Source organism: Anopheles arabiensis, chromosome 3 (genome assembly GCF_016920715.1).
Source record: "Anopheles arabiensis isolate DONGOLA chromosome 3, AaraD3, whole genome shotgun sequence".
Classification (NCBI taxonomy): Eukaryota; Metazoa; Arthropoda; class Insecta; order Diptera; family Culicidae; genus Anopheles; species Anopheles arabiensis.
In genome coordinates, this window is record NC_053518.1 from 35,674,885 (window position 1) to 35,695,141 (window position 20,257).

General features: G+C 38.5%; 1 protein-coding gene across 50 annotated transcripts in view; it reads left to right on the top strand.

Moving 5' to 3' along the window:
* The window catches only part of LOC120901287 (zinc finger protein 420), a 68,262-nt gene that overhangs the window by 37,528 nt on the left and 10,477 nt on the right, over positions 1-20,257 (top strand). For 27 of the 50 annotated variants that reach the window (XM_040309022.1, XM_040309037.1, XM_040309048.1 and 24 more), the window contains 14 exons: positions 418-501; positions 2,392-2,475; positions 2,974-3,057; positions 3,597-3,680; positions 4,586-4,669; positions 6,952-7,035; positions 7,479-7,562; positions 8,725-8,808; positions 11,282-11,365; positions 12,872-12,955; positions 14,550-14,633; positions 15,316-15,399; positions 17,698-17,865; positions 17,960-18,300. In XM_040309022.1, the coding sequence (XP_040164956.1) occupies positions 418-501; positions 2,392-2,475; positions 2,974-3,057; positions 3,597-3,680; positions 4,586-4,669; positions 6,952-7,035; positions 7,479-7,562; positions 8,725-8,808; positions 11,282-11,365; positions 12,872-12,955; positions 14,550-14,633; positions 15,316-15,399; positions 17,698-17,865; positions 17,960-18,300 (1,517 nt within the window). The remainder of the gene's footprint in view (positions 1-417; positions 502-2,391; positions 2,476-2,973; positions 3,058-3,596; positions 3,681-4,585; positions 4,670-6,951; positions 7,036-7,478; positions 7,563-8,724; positions 8,809-11,281; positions 11,366-12,871; positions 12,956-14,549; positions 14,634-15,315; positions 15,400-17,697; positions 17,866-17,959; positions 18,301-20,257) is intronic. The other 23 variants (XM_040309049.1, XM_040309056.1, XM_040309072.1 and 20 more) reach the window with 21 other exon arrangements.

Below are 20,257 nucleotides of genomic sequence, written 5' to 3' on the forward strand. Positions count from 1 at the left end.
ACACATTTGTGTGTATTTGCGTGTTTTTTTCTTTCTCTCCCAAATTTGAATAGTAAAACATTACTCATACCTTAGCGCAGCATATCAAAGCATGAAAGCAATAGAGTAAAAGCAAAAAAGGGAATAAAACTCAGGAGTATCAGAACGAAAAAGACTCTTCCACCACTAACCCCACCAGCAACAAAAAAGAAAAGAAGAAAAAATAGTAGTTTCGATTTAAAAAAAAAAAATAGAGCAAAAAGAACAAAAAAAGTCATAGCCAAAAAACAACAACCAAACAACAACTCATATTCTTCCCTTTTAAATCTAGCCAACATTGTTTTTAATGCCAATCGTTTTTTTCTCTCTCTCTCTTCTCTCTCTCTTTCTTCTGTTTAAAAAAAATCACTCTTTTTCTTCACTTTCCAAACCAAACAGAATCCATACCGGAGAGACTCCGTACGCATGCACATATTGTGATAAAAAATTTAGCCGCAAAGAACGATTAACGTATCACATAAGGTGAGCGCTTGTTCCACATCAGTCTTATTTTTCTCCCTCCTCCAATTTCCACTCTCCTTCGTCCGTGTCCCCCCTCACCATGCCACCTCACCAAACAATACACAGAACCGTATCACCAACCATCCCTATATTTTATATCACATTTCTTATATGAGAATTTAACCAAAAAATGAACAACCTAACCTTTGTCGTATGTGCAGTTACTACTACTACGACGGCGGTGTGTTTGTGTGTGGTGTATTTTATATCACCACTTGCAATCTCTTGCATCACATTTTATTTGACGTCCAAATGTGAAGCAAGAATTAGGTTCATGTTTATTACTGACAATCAGATCTCATATCCTTGTATCATTCCACCCCCTTCACACACACACATATATACATTCACATATTCCCTTACCCGATCCTTTCCTTATTTCTGTTGCTTGTGGTTCGAATTTAAAGTAAACTATTATAATTATGTTACAAGAAAATTGCTTAAACCTTTAGCTTGTATGGATAAAATGCTATTAAAATCTGCAGCGAAAACTTATACATGAAAAAAGATTAAATGAAATATTTACTGTAATTATTATCTGTATCCTTTAAACAAATTGAAACAAGCATTCCAAAGGTGAACCATTATTTACTTACAATGTTGTTGATCGGTCAGATCATATCGACACAGCTGCAGCTCTCTCGATTTATTAAATGTTTCATATTTGTTTTCGAATTCACATACTTTCTTTACCATAACTTCCCACTCTCTCCCAGTCTTTTCCCCCCAAATATCCTCCCTTCTGCCATGCAATTTTCCTATTTTTTTTTCTTCAAATTGATCCACTGCGATATAATGTAACACGATATATCTCGATACAAAATATTCAACCAACAACGAACGCAATTTGCAGGACATTTTTATACATATACCATTACATTCCTCGATATTACAGTTATATATAAATATCAACATATATATATTTCCAATCTGTTGTCTAGCCATCTGACACACCGTGTTGTTGTTGAACTTTGATTTTTTGTTTACCACGTTTTACCACCTCCTTCAGCTTGAGTTGATTTTTTGGTTTGTTATTTTTTTATGTTGTATGTTTTGGGATAGATATTATTGTTTGTTGTCTCTGTCTGTCTGTCTCTCTCTCTCTCTACATTATTGTTCTTCTACGATCAAACGATATAAAATACTGCGGTACAAGGAAGGGCCGATGTGATTAAAGCCTGTCCTCCCTCGTTTACTTGATAAAGTCGAGATGTGTTATTCTTGACCAGTTCAGCGATCCATGATTCCTGCTGGTCTGGCAACCGTACTCAACAGTTATAGCATAATCGAAAAACGATAGCAGCAATCAAGAATCATAATTGCAAAATAATAGCGCCTGTGAACAACTAACAACGGCTGAAAGGATTTATAAAATCAGTTACAGTAGACAACGAAATATGATGTGAACATGGACAAGAGTTTCTTCTAGACGGGAGGGTGAAATATTAAAAAATAATGGTTAAACAACTGTTACTTTGTTATATGGATGCAATGATCGATGATCAACTTAATTTATACATTGTATATGTGTCCCCCATTGGATATGTTTTATCTAATGGTGGCCGCCATCCTTTTACTCTCATCATCCACCTTTATCTCATACACAACTAACCCCACAACATCACCCCATATTCTCCTCCGATCTACTTTCCCCCGCCAAGTGCTGGGTAAAAACAAAAAGAACTTCCTTTTATCGTTAAGTCATTCCACATTCCCATTTCCTTTCTACCTAATCGTCTCCCCCAAAACCGTCTGCCTCATTTTGCTAATAATTCTTCTATACGCTAACACGCACCGGATTGTCTTTCGTGGCGTGTGATATTCCAATCGTGAACCACACTCTGTATCCAGATTACACACCGGAGAAACTCCCTATCAGTGCACGTACTGCGAGAAGAAATTCACTCGCAAAGAGCACCTTACAAATCACGTCAGGTGAGAAAATCGTGTTTTAACACACTAGAACTGGGATGGGAAAATCCGAAGTTACTGTCGCTGGAATCAGTAGAACAAAACGCCGATTTAACGAGAAGGATGTCAATTTGTGACGCCCCTATTTTTTAAGGACACATTGTGCAAAATATGTCATAAATTTGTATTGAATCGATTTCAAATTGATTGATCAAAGAGTATATCTATACAGAGCATAATGTAACCTCTAAAGAACCTCTTTACAGAATAACATCTATTGGCTTAAAAAGTACTCTCGAGGCGCAATTTTGACATCCTTGCGTTTCATGGTTTGTTTTATTCGTTCAAAGTAACGAGGATACATACTTATAAAGACAGAAGTGAACCTGTTGTTACCCTTCCTAAATGTAATTTTAATTTTCCTTTTATTTTTCCACCTTCGGATGTGTACGATCGCGTGGCGGCCGTGTGACCAAACCAAACACACTATTGTTCTAATGAAAAAAAAAAACGTAATCTCAGACTGCACACCGGAGAAACTCCCTATCCGTGCACGTACTGTGAAAAGAAGTTCACGCGCAAAGAACATCTTACCAACCATGTCAGGTGAGAGAGAACGAACGTCCTCCATCGGTAGACGATCGGCAGTGACTGATTAGTGCCAGACGGTGGTGGTGATGTGCTTGTGCAGTGTCGTTCGAAAATACGTGTGGCACGTAGCAATTACCCAGTTTGCGAAATGTTACCTGTAATTCTAGCTTTAAAGCATTCGCGTTAAATTTCTGTCTATAATCTAAAGGAAAGATAACCATAAATCTGTGGTATTGCTAATGCTCGTGTCTTTTCGACAGACACTCTCATACACATCAGCCCTGGAAACCTTCAGAAAAGCAGGCTACTGATACCTTTTATTTCAATCTCTTTTTCTTTTTTTTCATTTCTATCCCCCCACTCCCCTCGTGCGCGACAATCAACCCTTCTGTAATATGCTTGCCAAAAATACATCTTCGATCTGCTACTACAACACAATCCGTGCAATGCTGTTGAAAAAAAAATCATCCTCAAAATTCCGACCTCCTTTTTTCCTTCCCTCCCCCCCATGCCTTGGATTTTGCTTTTGCCCTTTTCATTTCGTTTCTGGACAGATTGCACACCGGCGAGACCCCTTATCAGTGTACCTATTGTGACAAGAAATTCACGCGCAAAGAGCATTTGACTAATCATACAAGGTGAGCGTCGTTCGAGAGTCGCGTTTTATTTAGAGAAGTCGCTCTTTCTTATTTAGTAAAACAATACACATATACACGAATCCCCCCTCCAATCACACGTCCTCGTCATGTCTTGTATGTACTGTTCTATACTACCCTTTTCCCCCTGCTCTCTCTCTGTGTCTCAGAGCCTATCCTAAAGCGAGATTAATTAGAGAGGTTTACAAATTGTTGATTTGAAATGACAAATGCTAGTTTTAAAATAGAGCTGGAGGGCCCGAAATAAAACAATCACTTTGTTTCAATCGCGGTATTTAAAGTTGGTTTGAATTTCGTCCAAAAAACTGGTTGAATTTTACAAAAGAAACAAATTGGTTGTTTTGTTGTTGAGTCGATTTAAAATTAATATTGCTGGCATACGTAGCGAGAACTCTATACTTCACTAACACTAAGATTTGTGGCAGTTGACGGCAACGTTATGTATATTAATTGGAACCTTAGTAAACAAGGGTAATATTAGTATCTCACTTATCACCACCACCCTTCCCTCTCCTATCCCATTCTCCCTTTGCCAATGGATCGATCGCGCATCCTTCCTTCTTTTAGAGAGTAACTATTAAAAAGAAACTGATCACTAACAACTACTTACCTCCTCTCCCCCATCATAAACAACGCAAGTGCGCAAGACAAATCATATGTTTTCCGAGCGACGAAATTTTTATGTAATTCCTGTGCTCTTCTTTAAAATACAAAACAGAAAAAACCATCGATGAATAACATACACGTACGTTGGTCCACCCCTACCGCTCCACCGACCCACCCACCCCACCCGAGGGGTGGAGAGTGGTGTGGCGTCGAGTGGCGTGGGGCGAAATTTGGGCCGGTTTTTCTCTTCTTCTTCCCTCTCGTTCTACCGTTCTCGACAGATTGCACACCGGAGAAACTCCTTATCATTGCACCTATTGCGAGAAGAAATTTATGCGCAAAGAACATTTAAAGAACCATATCAGGTGAGAGAGGGTGTTGTTGCCGCCACCGCCACTATGTGTGTGTGTGTGTGTGTGTGTGTTAGGTGGTGTGCTTTATCAAAAGTCAAGCCCACCATCCCAAAACCAAAAAAGCACCTACTTTATTTCTGCTGTTTTACTGTTAGGATTGTTTTTTCGTTGTTTTTATTTTACTCTCTACCCTACCCCTCGTTTCTCACCCACAACAACTTACCATCATCCTTAAACCACCATTGCTGCTCACTGCGCTCCATTCTATTATAGTTGCTATGCTTAGCTCTGCTGTGAATTACAAATTCATCCATTCATGCAACAGTCGAAACTTGTACTGTCTGATTTTGCAAGCTTTTTAAATCATCATCGGGAGATGTTGCTGTTTTGTTATCGATGTTATCATGCCTCACGCATCCTTTTCCGGGTCATTCGATCGCGTTTAGAAGCATAACTATGCTCTTTCATTATATAATATATCAGCTCAATATCTCTGCCTAGTAGTAGCTCCTCTGTTTAGCAACTACGCGAATACTAGCAACTTTTTCTTTTGCATATGGTTTTATTTCCGTTAGTAGCAGTGCTCTGTAACTACACACTTCTCACCCTCTCTCTCGCTCTCTCTTTGTGTCACTCTCAACCATCCATTTGTTGCTTTTGGTGTGTATCATTCGTGCAAATCGTGTTTTCATCCGTCTGCATACCTTCTGTCGCCTTTTCCCCCATTTCTTTTTGTGTTAGTATTGGGGGAAAAATAGAACCGGAAAAATTGAATGTTTTGTTATTGATCGTACGTTTTCATCGAAATTGTTTGTTTTGGAAATGGTAAACTCTACCAATCAAAATTTGTCAAAATTCATTGTGATGAACAAAACAATAAGTGCGACAAGGCACATTCACAGCACAATTTGGTCGTGTAAAAATCATTGGAAAATCTTGCGTTTGTAAGGAAAAAAACATGACAATAACAATCCATATACCACCGTCTATTATCCGTTTGCTTCATGATAATACGCGCGCTCTCTCCCTCTCTCTTGTGTTTAATGTCACATTAACTGGGACATACCGGCAATCTAATAATTCCTTCGCATGAATGTTGTTCACTGGTGGTCAAACCGCTTACCCCTTCTATCCGGTCACATCCTGTCCCCTTTTATCGCCTGCAACTTCACTAGTAATTTTTCGTAGTGTGTTGTTTGGGTGTGTATTTCGCTGTCTCATGACTCATGATGCGTGCGCCATGCTGCTTTCATATCATTGGTTTCATGTTTCATCTACAATCATCTCACGTCGCAACCACTAACCGCATTGTTCACACACACCATAGGCCAATTGGAATTAAATATGACTTGAGCCAGTCGCGCTATACCTGCAAAGCCTCTACAGTTTCAGAGACTTTGCAGAGGAAATAATGACCATTTAAACATTTGGCTCACAAAACTGCACGAAAAACTCGTGCGAACAAAATTTGGCTAGGGCTCTCGCTCGAATTGGCTTAACATCATCCTGATCCGTCATCGTGTTGATCGGTAGCAGACGCTATCTTTTTCAAAATTTAAACTGAGTGTGTGACACCTCTGCTGTGGAGGTGAATTCTGCTCTCTTTTTCTACCAAATTAATGGTGAAAAAATAGCAGAAGAGATCGTAGAAGATCGTTTATCGTTTTAGTTATCACTTGCTCCTCCCCATCATTTTGCGTTTTCGTTTTTAACTGTAATACCCAAAACATCCTGTAGACAGGTTTCATTTACTGTATGTTTCATTCATCTTTTTTTGTAGCTTGTTTGCTTCATGGTAGATAGTTTAAAAGTCAGAACTCATCTAATGATATTATGCATTATGTTTTAGTTTAATTAAACAAGCATGCTTTATTACACAAACACATACACTCATCTCATCAACTCCCGTTCCAACAGTTTGTCTCGGTTTCCCGCAACCTTTTCTAATGCCATGTTCTTCGTAATGAGCTTTCTAGTGGTCGTTATTGAAATTAACCTGCAAAGTTTGTTAAAGAAACTTTCCCGCTTCCTAAAAGGCGTATGTCAATTGTGTTTAATAACAACCATCATCAACAAGCAAATTTAGTTCGCATCGCGCAAACCTTTCATATACCATTTGTCGTTCTTGTTTCCATCCGTTCATCAAAAAAAGATTTTTTTTCGGGAGGGTGTTTTTTTTATTTAGCACACACCACGTACCCATGCATTTCTTAAATCGTTCTCTCTCTCTCTCCGCTATGTGTGTCTCACTATCTTCTCTTTACGGTATTATTATCCATCGTCACTCTTGCCAGATTGCATACCGGAGAAACTCCGTACCAATGTACGTACTGCCAGAAGAAATTCACGCGAAAAGAGCATTTAACAAACCACACCAGGTGAGAAAAAACGACGACCAAAGTTAAACTTCACACCAGCAAAAATCCATCCAGTTTCGAAAGGGAGAAATGTAACATTTTAGTTTGATTGCGATTCGATTGAATGAAATTAGATTACCTTTAGTTTATTTCTTTCCCATCATGGTTAATCAAATATTTATACATATTAATCGAAATGGTAGAATGATTTGATGGTATCGTGCTTCTCAGACATTCAGTTGATGTTAGTTTCTTGTTTAATACATTTTTCGATATCTGTACTTTCTTCTCCAACTACTTTACACCATCACCACCTCTACGGAACTACTACGATGTGTGTAAACAAATCGATCTTATCAACCAAATTCAACACATACTATGCAAAAATCGCACACACACACACATTCTGCGCCACTCGATTCTACTGTCGAATGATCGTGTATATACACACCACCTACCGGTAGATTGCATACGGGCGAAACTCCTTACCAGTGTTCTTATTGCCAGAAGAAGTTCACCCGCAAAGAACATCTCACAAATCACGTCAGGTGAGAATAGTCGTTCCACCAAATCTTGCTAAACTCATTCTCTAAACGAGCGATTTTTCAAATCATAAATGCTCTCTCAAATGCTAAACCCAATCGTTTGTTCAATATTGACGAAAGAAGGAAATTATGTCAGGGTACAACACACACACGGGCCAAATGCTTGGTTAATGGTTGAAAGAAATGTACAACTTTAATGGTTTTTCAGTACTCTTCACAGTGCACTCCAGTTACTGTGCATTTCACGGTTGTTAAGCGAAAATATTTAAATTAATGTCTAAACTTCATCTCATCACACGATAAATTGTTTCAACTAATTCGACTACATTTTCTAGAAACAATATTAGTAAGAACTGTCGTGGTCCGAGGATTAAAATTTAAAATCTTTTTCAAGCGTTCTGTCAAAGTGAGAATTGGTCTAGATCCCACGACCCTTAGTGTGCTGGTCTAACCAGTTGTCTACTACACCACATGATCCTCGTTTTAGGAGAGAGATAATAAGCAATTTAATGTGAGAAACAGACACTTATACTGATTATCGTTGTTTTACGATCATTTCGTTTCCGGATCATAGCACAATAGTTGGTGGTGTTGTGTTTGCAGTAGAGGTTCATTAAAAGTCCATTTCTTTCGGGTTTGCCAATGCTGTGCCACTCTGTTTTTCTCTTCTTTCGTCCTTGCCGAACTAGATGTGTTTAGCCTGAATTGCATAATAATGTTCGTGTTTTCGTGTAAGCTCTCCAAGAATCTAATACTTAAACGTTTTGTCTTTTCTTTTCTCTTATTCCCTGATGTGTGGTTCCCTCGGTTTCACACATCGTTCCGTTTGATGAACTCTGTACATCGTTGAATTCTATTGTTCTTTTGACCATTTGTGGTGGGCTGTTGGCACACATTCCGATTTTCTCACGTGTGACTTGTGACATGGGGGAATGATTGATCACAAACGATCGGCGACAACGATTTCAATTTAACGAAAACCCTTCAATTCCTATCAAACTTCAACTATGAAACATGATCTCATATCACACGTTTGCGGTGTGATTGTCATGTTTACCCTTTGCTCCTATTCCTGCTCTCCTCCATTCACTCCCCTGCGTGATCGTGATCGTCCTCTCGCGACCACCTTTCCTGCGGGCTCCGGACTCTTCGGTTTTGTTTGTAGGCTGCACACCGGCGAGACTCCCTACACGTGTACCTATTGTCAGAAGAAGTTTACGCGTAAAGAGCATTTGACGAATCACGTCAGGTGAGGGACTGTTTATTTAATCTCATTAATTCTTTTAAATGTAAACCACTCTCACTTACCATATATACCATATTTCCCCTTCAAAAACAATGTTCTCATCCAATGTCGTAGAAAAGTCCCGTCACAAGAACAAAAACAACACCATAAATCCTACCCCACCACCTGCACCCTCTATAATCGTACACGAAAAAATCGCTCCTCTTTCCGTTCAATCCATGTACATGGCAATCAGAAAGCAGCTGTGTCAGTCCTTCTGTGAAAGGGCACGGCTTTTGGTTTTGTTCACAAAAAATGGGAAATATTGTTGGTTCAATCATCTGATGTTGTTTTGTTTTGTTATTCAAGTCCAATAGTCGTGTCATTTTTTTACGTATTCACTTATTTACGTACCTGTTCTACACATTTTGTTCATCTGTTTCAATGCTTGGTCTTGTGTACATCGTTGTCTGTACTACATAAGCGTTTTGGATGTACTGTTTATTTGACTCGTGTTATCGATCGTGTTATTGATCGCTATTTGCCGTGTGAAGTGTGTTTTGTCTAGTAATATGTGTTTTTACTTTTGTTTTTAAGAAGGATCACAGGAGAGCTGACTAAATGATAATTAGTGTAAGCGTGTCTTTACTATAGCACAGTTTTACATGTGGCAGGAAAGAAGAGTTGCTTTGCAATTGAATGCACACTTCATTGGAAGCAGAAAAAAATGTGCACCTTTTAACGACTTCAATCAACGATAAGCGTGAAACCCGTGGAAAAGGAGAGTTCACTCTGTTAAAATAATTTACGTAGATAACTACATTACAAATACGACGAAGGACATCTCAAACATTGAGTAGTCGATTCGTTATGAAGCTCTTCAACGTTCATGAATTCTTATTGCAAGAATTTGTTACAGACAGTTGAGGTGTACTCACTTAGCTGTATTACATGTACCGAAATGCAATCTACCGGAGGACGTGAGCCGCACTCTACACAAAAGAAAAACAACACGATCGACCGATTCAAACTGTTTTCTTCTTTTGTGGTTTATACAACACATAAATACGCACGATCATACGACGAGTAGTTGTGGGACGAGTTTAAAAAAATACATGACCATAGCGAGTGTAGCAAAAGTATCGTTTGTTTCGGTAGAGAAGATTGGTGTGATCTGGTTGGTAAAAAAACTATTGTGTGTGCAGTAGAACAAGTATACGTACAAGTTGTGTAGCGAAAGAGATCTAACTGTAAAGGTTTCGTAATATGCGCGACCGATTTAGAAATGCATGGGAGAACAACAACGCCGCGTTCTGGTGTAGCCAGAGAAAAAACGGTTCGGTGAACATTAATTAGTCAGCTCTTGTTTTTTTATGAAGCAAAGGCATATTCAATGTATGTGCCTCGCTGTGCTTTTGTTGTGTTTTCGTATTTCAGTTATTTTAATTTTATTATTGATCGTATAAACAAAACAACGTGTCAGATGGTTGGATAAACAATATGATTTTCCTTGTACATGCAATTGCTTCCTATCCCTCTTTACCCTTCCTACCACACTCTCCCCATCACACAGTATTCTTAGATGTATTTTTAGCATACATATCCTAGTATTTTTCACCCTATAATCATCATACAATTTCATTTCGATGAACAATAAGACCCCGGTAAATGGTATTGATTGTGTTGCCGTCTCTAGTGTACATACCAGTTAAACCAGTTACCAGATTGCACCTAGTTGTGTCCTGTGGTTGGTAACAATTGTAGTTCATTTTTTAGCATCACTAGCGCGCGTAGTGTCTGCACATACATATTTTTCTGTTTTTGTCTTGTTTTAGTGTTTTTTTTCTTCCCTCGCATATGTGTGCAAGTAATCGGTAGCTGTAATTAGTATTGTATGTCAAATGCCTGTTGATGATTTTACTGTTTTACTGTAAATATTTTTTTAAATAATTGAATATATTTTTATGTTACCAAAAAAACCCGCCCGGGGTCTTGTTTTTCCTCGATAGTAACTCATTTCATTATTGATTTTTCCCCATGTCCTCATTCAAAAACTCATAGACACCGTTTGTGCTCGATAGTTAAACAAAACAATGAAAATGTTACCAAATATTGCGCAAATGCTAAATTTTGTATTTTTTTCCTTCTTTTTCCCCCCGTTTCGTCATTTCTTCTTCAACGTGAAATTTTGTAATTTCGGTTTGCTGACCAAAAAAACAAAAAATAACAACACCAATCACCAACACACAAACATACAACACATACTTTCCTCTTGAAATATGTCCCCGTTCGTTGTACACCGGATTTTGACTTCCACATCATCTGCTCGCGTGTACCCCCATAATGTTGCCGCCTGTACTACCACAATTATTTCTTCTACTGCTACTACTACTACCACCACCATCAAAACTACTCTTCTTCTACTACTTTGAACTACTACTACTACTACTACTACTATTCTATTCGCCACTATCCAACCACCATCACCAACAACCAGATTGCACACTGGCGAGACTCCCTTCCAGTGCACGTATTGCCAGAAGAAATTTACGCGAAAAGAACATTTGACCAACCATACCAGGTGAGGATGTTTACTTTTTCTACCAACTTTCCTCCTTTTGTTTCGGTTCATCAACACCATCACCACATCTTTCATAATTCCGACCCCCTGCCCTTGCCCCTGCCGACTTCAATCATCAAGTTACAGAGTGAATAGCATTTCTCTTAACAACAATAGTCTAGCATCCCATTTGGATCCTCGAGTCCTCTTAACTATTGCTTCTGTTGCTAATAACTCTCATTCAAAATCTAATTTTTAATAGTATCTCCATTTCATCTACTAGCAATGCAAAATCCAATTAGAGATCCCATGTTGAACATGTCCTCTCCCCCTTGAGGACCACACTACTATCAATTTAACCACTCCGTACCTACTACAATCGGCATCCAATTCCACCCCACATATCATCTTCTGTCCCCTTTATGTGTTGCTCTCTCTCTTTCTCTCATCATTTTAAGTTGATGAAAAGTACGTTATGCTGCGACAGCGCGTGTATACAGGCAACAACATTGACGCGACTATTGGGATGCAAACAGTTTGTGTACAGAAATAATCCCCTTTCCTCTTTGGAATCTTTAAAATCAGGTCGTTGTTCTTGTTTAGTGTGTATCATATTGATTAGCAAGTAAAAGGTAGCCTGGAGCACTATTATATTAATATGTAAAATATTACACCACTTTTGGAAGAACTATTCATAGTGCGTACCAATGTTTGATGAAACATTTTTCCTGTAAACCTACTAAAAACAAACTTGTGTAAAATTAGTGTTGTGTAATCAGAAGCAGTAGTAGAGTTTTGTTACAATGGATAATAATATCATCTGTACAAAGATATAATACATTGATCGAAATTTTAATCGTCAAACAATTTGAATATTTATATTCTTCTGATCATTGTCTGTCTAAAAAAAATCCCCCCTGATGTACCCATCACACGATCAAATACACTAGCCAAGCGAGATCCCCAAATTCAGATAACTCTAAACACATTCACCTTCTTAATTGGTAAACTTAAAATTTCAAAAGCTTTTTTAAAATACGATTCTATCGATCAATCGCTAACTGATAATGCGCTGAGAAAAGAAGAAGGAACAACTATAGCAGCACCTTCGTGTATCAGCATTATCGTTTGTTTGATCATACATAAACACACAATTACCCTTTTTTACCCTTGGTTCCTTATGATAAGTTAAGCGCTGTTGTTGCATTGTTGACGTTGCCGCAAAACAAAAACTTAGTAAATATTAGTTACTAACCCTAAATACTCATTCTTTATGTTTTAGTAGTGATCTTTCCACCCCTTTCCCCCAGTCCCCCGTCATTCATACTCGTCCGTTATCATTCATCTTGAGAGCGACCATACCACACCCCATTCTCCACCTGATCGTGCCAAATAACACTCCATAACACACATCACATCGTAGCATCTCCTCTTGTTGCTCTGTTTCTCTCTGTTTTGTTCCCCTTTCCGTTTTCGTGTGTTCTGTTTTCTTCTTCTTGTTTCCACTAACTAATTTCTACTCAACAGATTACACACCGGTGAGACTCCGTATCATTGCACCTATTGCGAGAAGAAGTTCATGAGAAAAGAACACCTTACGAACCATATCAGGTGAGAGCGATACTGTTGAATGACAGCGAACGGACGACAAGCGTGTGCTGGTTGTTTTCTACGCCTCCTCCTCCTTCTCCTCCTGTTACATTACGATTCCTATCGCATTTGGTCGTCCCTGCTACTGTTATGTTTGTTCTTCTCTTCCATACACCATACCGCCCACATCCCACCGCCACCACTTAGTGATTGCTCCTAGCTAGTTATTGTGTCTACTACTGCTTCTAATAATATCAGTACTATCTTTATCATCACCACTGCCAGTTGTTTTATTGTATATACGTGTCCTTTTCTAACTTCTGTTGCCCTCTGGTGTTTCGTTAAGTTGTATATTATTTATGTATAGTTTGTAGTTACGATATGCGTTTATAATAGTGTATAGTGTTACAGAATGGTATTTAAGGGTTTTTTGTACAAATTATTATTATTATAGTTTACCTTACTCTTATATTTTCTCATTTTGGGGTTTGAAATTTGCAAAATGTGTTTCCTTTTTGTTTAGGTTATAGATGCAACGCAACTAAGGAAAAATATGTCGAACGATCTATGACTTGTTTTAGTTAACTAGTCAAACAACTAACCTCGGAACATTCCCAACTCTTTCCCTTCCCAAACAAACTGTTCATTCCCATCATTTCCTCTCCACCTAAACACCAATCCCAACACAACAACTATTCATTCATATATACACACACAAACACACACACACACATTTATCAACAATATACCTAGCTCTTTTCTCTCTTTACACAACTTTTCACATTTGCTGTCGCACACCGACCGACTTCATCATCTCGCACTGTAGTAGCGTGAGAGCAGCTTATCGATCTCGTTTCGATTAATCAATCAGCCGAAGTCAATCAATCATGCTTTGATCGGTTCGAAATGGAATAATAATTTATAGAAAGCAAGACAACGAGCTTTTTTCTGGGGGAAAGTGAGGAGATGAATTCAAACAACAGTATATTTCGTTTTTTGAAATATGATTGTTTTGATTGGTTTTCCATCATTGTGATACGGAGAGATTTTTTTTTACTATGGATAGTGTTTCATTGTGTAAAGCATACTTTACGTTAGTGCGAATATAATACGAGTTGTTTGAGAATTTAACATTGTTGTTTAATGTTCGTTTGTTAATTTCATTACGTTCTATGTTCCATCAGATGCTTGTTTTGTTAAGACATGAGACATTTGATAAGTTTTGTTTTGAATTTTAAATGAGCAATTTGTGCAATTTTGATCATGTACGTTCTATGTATGCTTGTGTTATTTATCCTTTTTTTCTTACTATGTTTGGCACAAAACTTTGCAAGCAGAGAAATAGAAGTTCCCATTCCATGTCCAAATTCTTAGTTTTCTCTCATTATGTTCTTCTAATGTTTCATTTTCCCTCTTCATTCCATTTACATATCGTTGCTGTTCACTTTCTTTTTCATTGTCCCCCTTTTTTGTCTTTTTTTTTGTTTACATTCATTCACGAACCTATTACTGATTGTGTTTTTTTCTTCTTTTTTGTTTTCTCTTCTGTCTCGTCTTTTGTCTCTCTGTCTTTTCTCTCTCTCTATTATTTGTATGTATCTATTCCTCCAAACAGATTGCACACCGGAGAAACTCCCTATCAGTGCACGTATTGCGGGAAGAAATTCACCCGAAAAGAGCATTTAACAAATCATGTCAGGTGAGGGAACAAAATAAACAAAAAATCCAAATCCAAGAACCTCCACTAACTTAATTTAGAAAAAAAATCAACAACAACAATGAATCGACACAAACAAAGTCTCCTCTCTCTCTCCCTGTTGTTTAGTTCACTTGTTTTAGTACGTTATTTTAGTTTTCTTTGCCATTTTGGATTGTTGTTGCACCTTCCCTGATGCGAATTCCCACTGAGTATCGTTGTTTTAACCTAGTCTGTCTTCTTTAGCTTGGTTTCAATTAAAACAAATCAGTGTTAAGTTGGAAATTATAAGTATAGATGATCGAAAGAATAGTTTTAGTAGTTCTGTTTGTCTACTACGTACTCCAAAGACATTTTAGTTTCACACCAGTTATCTCCTTAATGCAAATTGCTCACTACATGTTCCTGACCGGATTGAGTCCTGATCTCAGCATTTTAGTTTTTCTTTGTTTTCTCAATCCTAGAGTTATCTTTTTTTTTCTACAATTGACCACTGACAATGGAATGAATTGTGTTTTATTCAGTAAATTCAAAACAAAACATAAATTGCCAGCTCTTGAACGAAGGCGCACGAAAACTGAAACTCCCACCTGCCAAGTAATACGTGTGTGCGCGTGAGAGTGTATGTGTGTGTGTGTGTTTTCCAGTTTTTTGTTTTTCGTTAAATTTGTTGTTCTATCAACAGATTGCATACCGGAGAGTCTCCCTATCGGTGTTCGTACTGTAACAAGTCATTCACCAGAAAAGAGCACCTCAAGAATCACGTCAGGTGAGGGCCGGTTTTATTTTCATCCTGTCTTTCTCTCTTACACACACACTCTCTCTCTCTCTTTCTCTCTCCTTCGCTCTCACAATATCGCTCTCTTTCTCTATCTTTCTCTCTCCTCCTGCTCTATCGTTATCTTTGTCTATTACCATTTGTCTGTTACTTATCTGCCAAATCATCTTTCTCGAACCACCACCACCATAATTCAAAACAAATGGACTGTCCGTATCATCCGTGCATTGAAAAACACAGTTTCATGGTACCATTTTTATTGTGCATCACTGCTTAATGTGCATCTTGAACTAACACATGCATCTAAAACTAGTTGTGTCATACCGGGGCGTAAGTGATTACTTTTCTTTCTTACGTTCTTATGTGTTTGTCTGTGAAATTTTATTGAATAATTTATATTTCATCGTGATTTTTGTTTTGTATCTTTTGCTCTAATGGTTATCGAGCGCGTGCATATTTCATTTACAAATATGGCATTGATTATTATGTTTTTATTTTAATGTTTGCATATTAATATAAAATTGCGAATATTTTGCCTTCGTTTATTGATTTGTTCGTATGTTTTTACACAAATCCCAGCAGTCTAGCAGCAGAATACAAACATAACATATACACACACACACACACACACACACGTACACGTGAATTTCTGAAACACACTTTTCTATTAATCATGATTCTAAAATCATCGATCCAATTTATATTAGTGCGTTTGGGCAGAGTGTGCGCTTGCGTATTTAGTATCATGCCTCGACAACAGTACATAATAGATGCGATTGGTGAGAGAAAATATGATAATGGTGATAATAGCAACAATAATAGCAAAAGATGGAAAACAAAGCCCTCTCACACTCTCCCCTTTCTTTCTGTCCGTATGAGGAAAGAGGAAATCCGGGGAGGAGAGGGTTGAAATTAAGCAGGATGGGAGAGAGTAGTGTAGAAGAGAAAACGGTATTGGGGGTTGAAGATGAGAGAGAGAGGGGGTGGGGGAGGGGATGGTAAGAGAAGGAGGGTGAGAGGTGGGGGGGATGTGCACATAAAGTACGTGTGTTGTGTGCATCCGCTCCTGTTTTCTAAAGCGTTTTTTTTTCGTGTTTCGTGCGAGCAAAAATTGGATTTTCATGTCCGGTGGCAATTTCAATTTCAATAGCGAAGGTCTAATTAGATTACTACTTCATTAATGATGTACCCGAAGCGAACATTAATTCAATCGATTATGTGTCGGAACAGTAGTGGAGTGCTGTGTCTGTGTGTGTGTCGAGCCGTGTACACATAATGAGGATCGTTGTCGTGCTCTGGTGCTGGTGTAGTAGAGCCTTATGCGGTTTACACAGCGTATCCCACCCTCCAGTGTTGGTGTAGGCTTTTTGCATTCATTTCAATAAATAATGCTGGTCCCGTGTGAATTTTAAATGGTACCAAAAGTGTTGAAGGAGATACAGTTGGTAGCAAATGGTTTTGTTTTCTTTTTTTTTAGTTTAGAATTTAAAATTATTTGGTTGATTGAATAGTAATGAGAGCTGGTATAAAGCAATGTCCTGCTAAAATCGTCCCTTTCCTCAACCATTTACAAATTCCATCCATCAATACATCTCCATCCCCAGTATCAGTACTTCCTGATGTAGCCATCCTCCTCATTCCAAGTTTTTGTATGTTGTTGGTTGTTTATTTAGTTACTATTGCGATTCATTTGGTATTATTACTATTCGGATGCCATAATAATAAACGTTTAATTGAAATAGCTTAAAAACTGCCGTTAGCCCAGCCCGCTACTAATATAAACATGCTCCTTGCGCTCCATATGTTTTTATTATCCAGTGATTTTATATGTTCCTATTTCCTTTTTCCTGAACCTACCAAATATACACATATACGATACATTCCCGTACATTTCCATCGCTATATTTTGCATGCAACATAAATACACTACCACATACACCACAAACATAGTTTTAATTTCACATCATTGTATACAATCCCCTTCTAAGCTGATGTTTGCAATGGTACTCCCGGGGGGAAATAATTAATGAACGATTCAAATTGTTTTTCTTATAGGAAACTGATTTTTGAATAATTTCTTCTAGGAGTAGCATTACAAACATAAAGCGATTCATCCACGATCCATTAACATTAAAGAAGTCCAAACTTAACAATCCCCTTATCCAATGTGTGCGCAAAACTATGAATTGAAAACTTTAACCATGTTTCTTCTATTCTATTCTCTTCCCCATTTGCGATGTAAATGTTTGCCGTTATGTCGATTGAAAATCTAAAATAATCCCAAAACAGACTGCATACGGGGGACTCACCGCACAAATGTGAGTACTGCAACAAAACGTTCACGCGGAAGGAGCATCTCAACAATCACATGCGTCAGCACAGTGGAGACAATCCGCACTGTTGCAATGTGTGCAACAAGACCTTCACGCGGAAGGAGCATCTGATCAACCATATGAGGTAAGTGTGTGTGTGTGGATGAAGGAATTAATACTCCTCGCCCTCGCCTGTCGGCTGATTATAATACTAATCTCATTATGATCCTTTTTTGCAGTCGATCACACACCGGAGAGCGCCCCTTTCAGTGTGACGAGTGTGGCAAATCTTTCCCGCTGAAGGGCAATCTGCTGTTCCACCAGCGCAGCCACACCAAGGGCCAACCGATGGATCGTCCGTTCCGGTGCGACATGTGTCCGAAGGATTTCATCTGCAAGGGCCACCTGGTGTCGCACCAGCGGTCGCACACGGGCGAGAAGAACCACCACTGTCCGCAGTGCAGCAAGTCGTACGTCGAGCGGGGCAACATGCTGCGGCACATGAAGAAGACGCACCCGGACGCGGTCATTCCGGTGCTGCCGAAGCTGCCCCACATCAAGGTCGAACCGAAGTCTACCGGTAAGTGAGCGAATGTAGGGTCGAACTTTTCATTATTCCCTTCTTTATTAACCGTTCAGCCTGCACACACATAGTGTGATGTTGTGTTTTGTAGTGTAAACGTAGCGTTGCTTGGCTTGTGTGGTTGTTTTTTTTTGTTCATAATTGCCAGTTTGACCCTCAGTTCGTTATGTTATTTTTAAGTGTTTTGTTCTTATCCTTGTTGTAGCACGTGTGTATTGTAACCAATTTATGTTGTGCTTCTGTATTACTTTCGCGCACTCACTGCGGTTTCGGTGCGTTAATACACCTTTCCTATTAGATTTGTTTTTCTATCTCTCCCTCTCTTTCCGTACCGAATAAAGCGTGTACAAGTAACAGTAGTTTTATCGTTAGGATCTATGTAATTTTGATTTTGTTTCGTTTTGTTTGCCGACTGTAGCATCTTTAGTTATTAGGATATGTTATGCCCACGTTTGATTTGTGTGATCATTTAGAGATGATTGGAGTGAAACAAATCATTTAATCGATCACAAAACCGCCCTTTTACTATGGGGGCGCACTCTGTGCGATAAAAACAAGCGTGTGTATTATTGTAAATTATTTCTTGAAAATGTATAATAGATAAAAACACGCGTAACTAAAGGTTGTGGATAATAGCGAATTAAACAAATATTGCTAACCATCTCTAACTTACACGTTTCACTGCCACGTCTCTAACGCACAATTCGGTTTTTGCAGTAATAGTACAGTCCTCTGTTGGATTGCAATTATTAGCCGCGCGTTCCCCTTTTGTGTTGCGAAGCCGCCGTAGTGATGTATTAGTTTTACATTTATTTGATCGATCAACGATCATGCTCTCCTCTATTAAAGCTAGGAAAACACTAATAATTGGCAAAGATGATCATCACCACTTTCTCGTTTGCGCTGTCGCTGTGCTGAAGTGAAGATTACTTTGCATAACCTTTTAGCGGCACCTTTACGATAGAAAAATTGCTTGAGTTTCAGTTTTGGTAGTGTTCCTCTTTTCTTTTGTCCATTCTCTCTATCTCTATCCCTCTCTTTTTATCTCTTTCTCTATCTTTCTTCCCTCACAAAATTAAAAATATGTTATCTATATATTTTCCTTACCAATTAGAAACTAGTTCAGTAAACACAGTTGCGTCTTATTTGATTTTTGTTTTCGAGTTGATTATGCGTGCTTTAGAGTTGATTCCCTATACTTACTTCTTTTTATCTATTTATTGAGTGTTTTTTAACCGCACGTGCAAACGTGTTCAAAATTACTTTCTTAAATTTCCAAACAAAAACCAATAGCCATTGTTTCGGTTGAATGTGAATTGAGATAATGCCCGGCCCGCCCCTCCCGAGAAAGAAAGCGTGAAATGGAAAACGAACCTTAAACAAGTCATACCCACACGTATGATGAGGTGCATGCATTGCCATTGCATTCGGACAAGTCCCTCGAGCGATCCGTGTATATATATATGTGTGTATATGTATATCGTGCTGTTCGCCAACGATAGAATGCAACAATATGACATGAGAAATGGTACGGAGGGGCGGACAGATTCGATGGAAGAGTATTATTAGGAAGAGAGTCGAAACCAAAAATTCTAATCGATAAAAATTCCCTGGCCTTTCGCAAGAGTGAAGTTGTTGAACCAAGATTTCACATGAAAGTAATAAACACGAGACACCACACTACTTCACTACTACACATCCAACCGCTCTCCCCCACCCCCTGGAACAACTTTTCGGCCCCCCAAAAACGTCTCGGAATCCCTTGCAAAACCCCCCAGACCATCTGAAAACCCCTTCATGAAACACACTACAAAGAAATTGCGAGAAACATTCCCATCAAAATTAAAACAAGCCCCCCCCTACACGTACACCCCCCGCCCCATACACAACATGATTGAATAATGTAACGTTGAATGAGAAAGTAATGTGAAAGTCTTTATCCAACAAAATCAAA